The sequence below is a fragment of the Bactrocera latifrons genome, unplaced genomic scaffold, assembly GCF_001853355.1.
Source record: "Bactrocera latifrons isolate USDA-ARS-PBARC rearing strain unplaced genomic scaffold, ASM185335v1 scaffold_47, whole genome shotgun sequence".
In the NCBI taxonomy this organism is placed as follows: domain Eukaryota; kingdom Metazoa; phylum Arthropoda; class Insecta; order Diptera; family Tephritidae; genus Bactrocera; species Bactrocera latifrons.
In genome coordinates, this window is record NW_017537123.1 from 717465 (window position 1) to 727713 (window position 10249).

General features: G+C 39.9%; 2 protein-coding genes across 3 annotated transcripts; both read right to left on the bottom strand.

Moving 5' to 3' along the window:
• Nucleotides 1-1325: 1325 nt before the first annotated feature.
• On the bottom strand, nt 1326-5681 carry LOC108973324 (transitional endoplasmic reticulum ATPase TER94). Of its 2 annotated transcripts, none has more exons than XM_018940529.1 (7): nt 5543-5681; nt 4454-4556; nt 3872-4318; nt 2815-3805; nt 2152-2744; nt 1931-2085; nt 1326-1848 (listed from the first exon to the last, which is right to left on the bottom strand). In XM_018940529.1, exons 1-7 carry the CDS (start codon nt 5557-5559, stop codon nt 1755-1757), a joined length of 2400 nt encoding a protein of 799 aa, XP_018796074.1. In that variant the 5' UTR covers nt 5560-5681; the 3' UTR covers nt 1326-1754. The 2 variants fall into 2 exon arrangements, with proteins under 2 accessions (XP_018796074.1, XP_018796073.1); XM_018940528.1 differs by lacking the exon at nt 5543-5681 and adding an exon at nt 4642-4970.
• Nucleotides 5682-7316: 1635 nt separating this feature from the next.
• On the bottom strand, nt 7317-8994 carry LOC108973198. The gene is made up of 3 exons (XM_018940266.1): nt 8057-8994; nt 7390-7948; nt 7317-7331 (listed from the first exon to the last, which is right to left on the bottom strand). Exons 1-3 carry the CDS (start codon nt 8992-8994, stop codon nt 7317-7319), a joined length of 1512 nt encoding a protein of 503 aa, XP_018795811.1.
• Between the last annotated feature and the right edge of the window lie 1255 nt (nt 8995-10249).

Here is a 10249-nt window from a genome sequence, read left to right on the forward strand (position 1 = left end):
ATAATGCGCGTGCTTGTTAAACTCATATTTGTTACCGATAATCCGGAGCACCACTTCCGACAGACGAGGGTTCGAAGTGAAAACTGAGCAAACTGTGTTAAGCGAGTGTGCATTGGCACCGACGACCCTAAACGGGAGCTGGCCATGCCCGGTATGAAGTTCGCAAAATACTCCAAGTGGAAGCTTATGCGCTTATGCTACAGTTATCCTCCCTGAAGGTCGTGAAGGCAGCACAGGCAGACATGCACCATGTACCTTGCCCTTCAATATACAAAATCATTTGGTTAGATATCTTCAGTTGTAATAGAAACATGACCCGCCAATGCGCTGCCAAAACCATCTAGTCCAAGCATGTTTCTTTCATTAAACTTCCGGGTACGCTTTTCTGTTGTTTTTTCCAACTTCTTTTAGAATCTCCCCCGACTGCTACGCACACTCAAAGCGAATCACTCACACTAGAGGGAAAACCATGGTCGGTGTGTGCGGTTAGGTTCCTATAAGACCCTTGAACCTCGGAATTTTTGAGTATGCTCAACATGGATTCCCTTTTGCGTTAACTAAGGCACAAACAAGATCCTCGCTAACATGAGCTTATTATACCTGAACTGCACTCTAATATGAAATAATGTATTTAACCGTTAAGCGATACAATTGAAAAGTAATTTTCAATTAAATTTAATTATAAATAAGTGAATTGTGTAGTATTTAATACAAAAAATAAAAATATTTAAATAGTAATTAATAAAGAACCTAATGAAAGGAAATGCGAAGTTTTAACTTGAACGGCTTGGGAACCATCTTGGTAAGTGAAGAGGGTTAATTAGGCTCTTGGCACAACTGAGAACCACGAATTATCCGAGCGATAAATTTTCGAGATGTTATTCCAAAATATGAACAATTAACCAGGTGGTTCTGGAGTCCGACATCCTGCAATGATAAGTTTAAAAGTTGGCGGTTCATTGCACGGAACCAAACACAAAGATTTTGTTTACCAATTGGGAGAGGGACATCCGTTTTCTAATAGACCCTATATCAGACGAGGTTATGTACAATCGGCATCTTATCGCCACTTTGAGTTAGCACCATCAACAACATAAGAAGTGTCGAGTTGTGTCTTCAGAAAAAATAATAGTCTAGGTCATCATCACCCCTTCGCATGACAATTCAAACTAATTGTTTTTGTTTTTCCTAGACGGGTATACGTAACCGGATCAGACACCGACTTTTACCCGACCAACAGCTGTCACCTCGGCAGGATTCCCCAAATTACTACCACAAGTGCTTAAAATACCTATTTTCGGATACCGAATTGAAACACCAGGGGCTGTTGTGTGTCCACTAAACTTTATTGTTTTATTTTTATATCTTTAAAAACTTATTGTTTCTTTCGTAATGTTAAAATTAGTTTCGGGTACGCTCGGTTTCTACGTCAGCACGCATGAATGGTTGATGCCTAGGTGTATGTGTGTGAACGTCGCAAGATGTTTATAATGTTCATTTACAACACGCGTTGCCTAAAAATCGGTAATAGTTCAACTGATTTTCAATGCTATCAATTTTAGTGTGTTTTCGCTTTCGTAATCGCTTTAGAGGCGGTGATTCGTTAGATAACATCTTACTTAGTTGTATTTTCTTTATTTTTATTATATTATTATTTGTTTTATTCAAATTAGAAATTGTTGTTTGTCTTGTTTAAGCATACTTCAATTTGACAAATGGTTTGTTTAATATTCATTGATTTTAAAACTAAAAATCTAACTGTAAAGATCGTCGTCACCATTGTCGCCTGGCGGATTCGCTGGTACATTCGGTCCAGAACCTTGGGAAGTGCTGCTGGCACCCGGGAATCTATTTTGTTATTTTGTGGATAAAAAGGAAATAAATCAATTAACCGGTTCCCGCTCGCAGTAAACAATGGGTGAGATATTACCTGAAGTTTTGTCCAAAGCCACGCGATTGCTGCAAAGTCTGTGCAAACATTTCGTATTTCCGAATATCGTTGTCCGACACCGAACGTCTTGCGAACTTCATCGCTTCTTCAAAGTGTGCACGTGTGATTTCCGGGACTGGATCGTCTTCGTCCATCTAAATGTTGCGACAATTTCGAGTCAGCAATTGAATTCAAATATTTCTGTCATACTCAGGTCTTACCTCCATGGTTTGCTTCTCTGCGCGCTCCTTTTCCCGACGCACTTCGGCTTCGATTGCTTGCCGAATAGCCAACTTACAGGCACGCTGACAGATTTCGGTCAAATCAGCACCTGAGAATCCTTGTGTCACCTTGGCAATGTATGTAAGATCGACATCCTTGGCCAGTGGTGACTTGCGAAGGTTTGCCTTAAGAATAGCTTCACGCGACTTGTCATCGGGAAGTGGAATATAGATCAGTTGATCCAAACGGCCAGGACGCAAAATAGCTGGATCAATAATGTCGGGACGATTGGTTGCACCAATGATGAATACGTTCTTCTTAGCACCCATGCCATCCATCTCAGTAAGAATTTGGTTAATAACGCGATCAGCGGCCCCACCGGCGTCGCCTACATTACCGCCACGTGCCTTGGCAATCGAGTCCAATTCATCGAAGAAGAGCACACAAGGAGCAGCCGAGCGTGCTTTGTCGAAAATGTCTCGTACGTTTGCTTCGGACTCACCAAACCACATAGTAAGTAACTCGGGTCCCTTAACCGAAATGAAGTTAGCCTGACATTCATTAGCAATAGCCTTAGCAAGAAGAGTTTTACCTATGTGCGGAATGCGAACAGTAAGTATACTCATATTCAAGGTGGAATAAAAAAGTTTTTCTAAACTCACCACAACCAGGTGGACCGTAGAACAGCACACCACGACTGGGCTGCATGCCGAATTTCAAGAATTTATCCGGATGTTCTACTGGATACTGCACCAATTCTTGCAACTCCTTCTTCACACTTTCCAAACCACCAATATCCGACCAGGAGGTGTTGGGCACCTCTACCACAGTCTCGCGCAATGCTGATGGGCTCGACTTGGTCATAGCATAACGGAAATTCTCCATAGTTACGGCCAAAGAGGCTAATACTTCGGCATCGATTTTATCGTCTTCCAAATCGATGAGATCCATTTTTTCACGAATCTGTTGCAAAGCAGCTTCGGAACAAAGCGAAGCCAAATCAGCACCCACATGACCGTGAGTTTCAGCCGCAATTTGCTCCAAGTCGACGTCTTCATGCAATTTCATATTTTTGGTGTGAATACGCAAAACTTCCAAACGACCGGTGGCATCCGGAATACCAATGTCAATTTCACGATCGAAACGTCCGAAGCGACGCAGCGCAGGGTCAATTGAGTTCGGCCTGTTGGTGGCGGCCATGACTATAAGATGAGAGCTCTTCTTCATGCCATCCATAAGGGTGAGCAATTGCGACACAATACGACGTTCCACCTCACCATGGGTCTTATCACGCTTAGGAGCGATAGCGTCGATTTCATCAATGAAAATAATAGCAGGCGAGTTCTTCTCAGCTTCCTCGAAAGCCTTACGCAAATTCGACTCTGATTCACCGGCAAGCTTCGACATAATTTCCGGGCCGTTTATAAGAAAGAAGAATGCACCGGTCTCATTAGCGACAGCGCGTGCAATTAACGTTTTACCTGTACCAGGTGGACCGTACATGAGAATGCCACGGGGTGGTTTCACACCGATAGCCTTGAAAAGCGAAGGATGACGGAGTGGCAGCTCCACCATTTCCTTGATTTGAGCCAGTTGTTTGCGACAACCGCCAATATCGTCATAGCCCACAGCGTTAAGCGATTCCTCTTCTTCCTATAGATCATAAGAGAAAAATTGTTTTTAAACTAAAAATAAATATTTAATTTCCTATAACTTTACCTCGCGTTTAATTGGATCACCATCACAAAATATAACGGTCTCAGGTGCGACAATACAGTACGGTTCCGGATCGGTCAGAACAACTTTAAATTCTATCGGACGCATAGCAGCGCGCACAATGAAGTTGTCACCCATGTGGATGGGCCGGTAAGCTTCCAGGAAATATGGTTTCAAGTAGATTTCGAAAAGATTGCCAGTCACACCTTCTGCCGTGTCGTCGATAGGCAAAATGCGAACACGTTTGCCGTACTTTACATCTGGACACGATTGAATGGAGACCACGTCGGACAAGTGGACACACAGATTGTTGCGCACAACACGATTCATGCGGATCTTCTCATTGGGGCAGTTTTCATCCGATAACACTATGCAGACGGTTTCCTTACGGCGCTTGCCCTTCAAAATAACCGTATCGCCTCTGAACAATTGCAATTCGTCCATTTTTTCCTATGCAATGCGGGGAAATAACAATAATATTACTCAACTGGTTAAATAAATGAAGAATTTACTTCTTGAAAAAATAAAATAAAAATAAAACACATACTCGGCATTAACTTAAGATATATATATATATCATTATACCTGCGACAATGACACCACGGAGTTATCATCATTGACGGCTTCTTCAACGATTAAACGGTTTGGGCGGTCCTTACGCTTAAGAATTGCGGTAGCTAAATCATCACTGTTGGGGAAAAAAAGTTTAAATCAGTAAGTGGCATGAACGAATTGTGTAATATTTTTATATAATTATGTAAAGATTATCACACCGCTTGTCACTAGAAGCTTGAGCGCAAATGGGTCCAGAATTTGCTCCAGAAGGCTCGCCGCCTTTGCCGTCTTTCTTATTTGGACCCGTCGAATTTGTCGATGGCAAGTATAATGAACCCTGTGTTTTTTTCAAACTCTGTTCTTGTTCCTGTCGGTATTTATGTACAAAATTTGTTAAATCTTGATCTGCGTCCATTAAATCATCATCGCAGACATCGTCGTCGGCATCAGGACTCCAATGAAACGGCACATGATGGCGTCCACTATTGCCTCCACTTCCAGAATTACCACTACCACTAGCCATTCTTTGGTTTATTTTTTCTTTGAAAGTTTATATCTTTACAATTGCGCAGACAATTTTCTTTGTTTGAAAGTATTTCAAAATTCGCTTCAAAGCGGTGCCTTCAAAATTTTGGTAAAACTTTTGAAGACTAAATGATTCTGATAGATATTTCAATACAATTTGAAATTTGTAAAACAGGGTGGATTCTCAAGCGTTTTGACGTTTAGAAGTGTACAGTGGATAGCCCAACTCTTGTTCATGGGCATGGGTAATTACAACCAGAGCAAATGGCGTATGAAAGGCTGAGTTGATGCCGCAGCAGGCCGTTTGCAGCACTGCCTATATAAATTGCTGTTTTGAGGTTATTATTTCAAAGTCTTCAGTAAAAGTTTTAATTTAAAAGCATATCAAATAGTAGGAAAACTATTAATTTTGATAAATTTTATGCTATTTTATGAGACATTTCATCAAATTAAAATATATTTCATCGGTGATGACAACGCGAAATTGAAGCTAGCAGTGAACTCGCAGTCACAACCTCTGCAGCAGCAGCTCAGTTTGACAAAACACAAAGTCGGCTTTTTAGAATTAACGAAAATTATGGTCTTAACACTCACCCTTTAGAATCGGCCATATTGGTTTTTAACACTTTATGCTTAATTCACTAAATATATGGAAAACTTTAAATATTATTTTTATCAAAATCACTTAAACGCGGAGGAAAACTTTTCACTTTGCAACGAAGGCGGCAGACAGCAAACGCAAACGATTCTTTTTCCTGAGTGTGTCGCAGGTTCGTTGACGGGAGTCGCGTTCAGGCAGCGCAGCTGCGATTCGGAAAAAATTTCAGAGTTCTACTTTTGAGCAGCAAGATCATAAGAGTGAAATGACATTCTTCTTAGAAATTTTCACCTTTATTCGGTATTTACTTACTATTTTTAAGCTAAATAACATTCGCTGGAAAGATATATAATGAGTGAAAAATTAGGTAATTTATGGAATCAAATTGAATCTCATTATTTTCCATTTTTAATGCTATCTTTAATATTGGCTTAGTGCTATCCAAATACAACACTGAAGCGAATGTTCGCTGACTCATGAACAGTGCTGCCCATTCATAAAGACACGTCAGATAAAGAAATTTGCATTAGTTTGCACTTTTCCTATGTGTGGTCTTTAACCACTTATGAAGGTAGCAAAATTCGCAACTCTGACACTTAAGAGAGGGATATTTTCAAATTCTTTTCAAATTATCAATATCAATTTGCATAAGAGAATAAAGAATTGAACTCTCACACTGGTTGTAGGGCCATCTAGTGTAAATTTTTGGGTTGGAATCTGTGCTATACTTATGTAAAAGTAGTGCTGCCACAAATTTCAGTTAGGTTAAAGAAGGGAAAATAACTATTTTATATTTTAAAGGTATTCTGTACACTTTCACAAAAGGCTATCAGGGTAAAAGTGGCCTGGGCTTAGTTGTGAAACAATAATAACCAGGAATAAAGGGATATCCAGTTTATTCCAGTGTGAGAGCGCTTCAAAATAAGCGTTTTTAATAACATTTTCCATTATGACCAGATTGAACAAAATAATAATTTTTGGGCATTTAAATCAAAACAACCAACATTTAGTACGAATAAAAATTACTATGTAGTGGCCATTTATTATATGGAGAAACTATTTAAATCTTTTTAAAGTATATTAGAACAACTGATTTTTGCAATTTAAGCTTGTTAGCTCTCAATCATTAAATGTTTTTAAACATTTTCGATTGAAAATAATACTATGATGCTTCAAATTACAAAACGTTTCATCAAATTCCTTTAAATTTCACGAATTTGTTTAATTTTCATTGTTTATAAGTGGTCTTGAACAATGCTACAAATTCCGCCGTTTACATATTTTTTTGTTAAGAATTCAATCTGGTCGTCCCTCTTTTCCAACCGCGAAACGTCAAAACTTACTGAATTCGTTTAGCTGTCAAAGTTCAGTAGGTTTCGGCCAGAGATAATGTTTCGACGTTTAACAATTGAGGAGTTGGACATCTCTTTATCTTTGATAGTAACCGAGTACTGGATATTGTGTACTACATATGTGCCAGAGATCCCTGCTATGTGCTGTACCAATTTCAATTTAGGGGCGATCTACAGGATGTTAGGTATTTTCCTAAAATATTTTGTCTATTTAACAGGCACATCAACAGTTATTTTAGGCGTAGTTTAGTAATTTCGTAATTTCGTGATTATATACCAAACTTGTGGATAAATAATTCGAATACAAATATTGCGATACTAAGGCTATAACTCACACCAAACATCCAGGCCATCCAGTAAAAATCGCTGGGAACCAGTATGTTGTACTGCCGTGAGTCATCCACGTTATAATCCAAATTTATGGCACCAATCGCTTTCATGTCGTAATAGGTCATAACTTGCCAATGGTTGATAAGTCCCGCTTCATTAACCAACGCAATAAACCGATTTAACGCCGGTTTGTATATCGAGTTTTCGTTAATAGGCATACCCATGGAGAGCCAGTCGTCCAACATAAATTCGGTGGCGAGTCGAAAGATTTTCCGACGTCTGAGCGATTGTTTCAACTGGATGATGGACCACAATGAAGAGGTGACAGTATAACCGTAGGTTGTGTTTAGAGACAAACGTAGTGACAAAAACTTTGACCAAGACGATATTATCTCAAATCCGTCTTGGTAACGTGACCAGGCAGCAGCGCCAATGAGATTTATAACAATTGGGACCTCTTTCTCATAAACAAGACAACGAATGTCCGATTTTATGAGGTCCTCGAAGTTGCTAATACGCGACTTAGTAGGCGGTTGGGTAAGAAATGTCTTCAAATACACTGCGAACAGGCAACTGGTGATGAGTCCCACAAGGAATATTGTAAAATAAACAAAGCTCATTCGCCAATTGTTGTGCGGACACATTGGAAATGTTTGGCCTAAAATGCCACGAAAGATTTGTCCAGGACAGCAGAGTACACCCCAAAATGTTCTACCCGAACTGTGTGGTCGAATTTGAAAATATTCAAATACATTTAAGAAAAATCCCAATACAACGCCTATCAAAATGATAAACAAGAATAACTCGGATTGAAAAATGTACACGAACATTTCGTTCACTTCGAGGTCGCGCTCTACCGGCAGCATTATCAGCCACTTGGCGAATTCGAAAGGATATGTGAACTCCTCAACGGCTGTGAAGAATCTGTAAGAACCTAAACTGGTTGCAAAGTCGATGACGCCCGAACGCGTGCTGTTGTGCTGATCTCTTTGATATATAGTTTCGTTGATGTTAATGGGGCGCGGAAAACGCAAGGTGGCGTTTAAATGTTGTCCGAAAGCTTGCACCAGCTTGCCTATGTAACCGGACATTTTCAGTGCGCCACTGACGTCTCGATACAGAAACGATCTCGGTTGGTTCTGATCGGGCTCTGTGTAGATTGGATGACCGTGGAGTTGGCGTGTTTTGTCGGGGAAATAGTTCGTAAACGGCATGGATGGAATGGCCTTCAGCTTGAAAGTGGGAAAAGCGTCGAACGTGAACACCAAATGGGTACTCGTAAAATCACCAAAAAGTGCGATGACGTTTAAAATTTGCAGCATTTGGCAATGCCGAAAGAGTTTTTCGACGACTTGTTCTTGGTGTACCTCTGAGTCAGCTTCCGCCAATAGAATTACATGTGTATCACGTATGTGCTGGAATTGTGTCGCAAGTTCACTGATTGTACTGAATGAGTCAACGTTGCGCTCCACACACGCCATGACTAGCAAATTGTGGTTGAAGAGTATTCTCAATTCCTTTTGGTACTGAGTTGCAGATCGTAGCTGTAACATCGGGGTTTCCATTTTTATCCAAATGTCCTTGGCGAAAGAGTGTGCTGCGCAGTTTTCCAGCAAGACAGTCTGGTACTGATGTCTATGATTCAGTTCCAAAAGGAATTCGATGAGCCTTTGATTGCGGACATTATCTCCTTCCTGTTGAACATTGAAAGCGAGCGCCCACGAGAGGAAATGTATGAACGCCAGTGATTTTGAGAGCGCTAACATTTCGATGCTATTTCGATGTTATTTTTTAGTACTGTAGTTGAGGAACCTTGTTGGAATACTGAATTTCAAGTTTCTCGCAAGTAAATAATATTCAAACGTTTGCCATCCCGAAAGCTCGTTTCCGATGATTTAGCAACTTCCAATAATGATGGAGATGACAAAGCTTCCAGGGTTCCAATTAGTATAATAACAGTGGACCGTCCAACAACAATAGTGAACGGTTTTGATTGGTTCATACTCCAACTTAAACGTTGGCGAAGTAAGGAAGGGATCTGCTGGCAAAATAAGTACCACCACTTAACTGTACATCATATTAGGCAATTATCTGTAAGTGTGTATCTCCAATGGGCAAATTACTGACTTACTGTGAAAGATAATATTCCAACACACAATGCCAAATGTCTGAACTTAGCTCGTCATCAAATTATTCCTCCGAAATACTACGGTGCACTTATAGGCAGCACATAATTAGCTGGATTCGTCTTCGTTGCTTACGAACGAGGGCTGAAATGGAATATGCCGTTATTAAAGCTTCAACGGCTTTCTATTACATAATAATACAGGGGCAGCCAGAATAAATGGATTATACATAGAAGAATCATTCTTTTGTATCAAAAAAGGAGTCTAGGGAACCAATTTGGAATATTACGTCATTACAGGCACTTCAGTATTTATATACAACAATTTTTAGAAGCGATGTAATAAATTACGGGTAATATATTAAGGAGGCTCTTTTCAGTTAATAGTGTTTTGGGACGATCTCTGAATTCCCAAGTATCGCTTAAGCTGTCGCCATTGTTAAGTAAGATGTCTCCGATTATACTTAGATGAGTCTTCAGAGGCCAACAACTGCGTTCTATTTCTACTGTTAAAGATTAAGTACTAAAGATTCTGTCATCCATACCACGAGTCTCCGTCTAATTTACATCCGGAAATGCTACGTACATATGTATATGGACAATAAGAAAAAGCTCACTAATTCATATAAAATTATGCATTCACCAATGATTCACTTGTCGCTCTACTTTTACTTCTTCTTCGACCTTTTGGATTGAAACAAAAATAAAAACAAATAGAAATCAACAAATCTTCGCCGAAACACATGTGTATGTTCACACCCAAAAGTGATCATCTGACGCATCGCATAGCGACTAGCAGATGGAAGGTCACCCGCGCCGTCATTGAGATTGAATCTGATTTAAAATCTCATAATCGAGCAGCAAATGAGACAAGATAAACTAAAACACTAAAACAC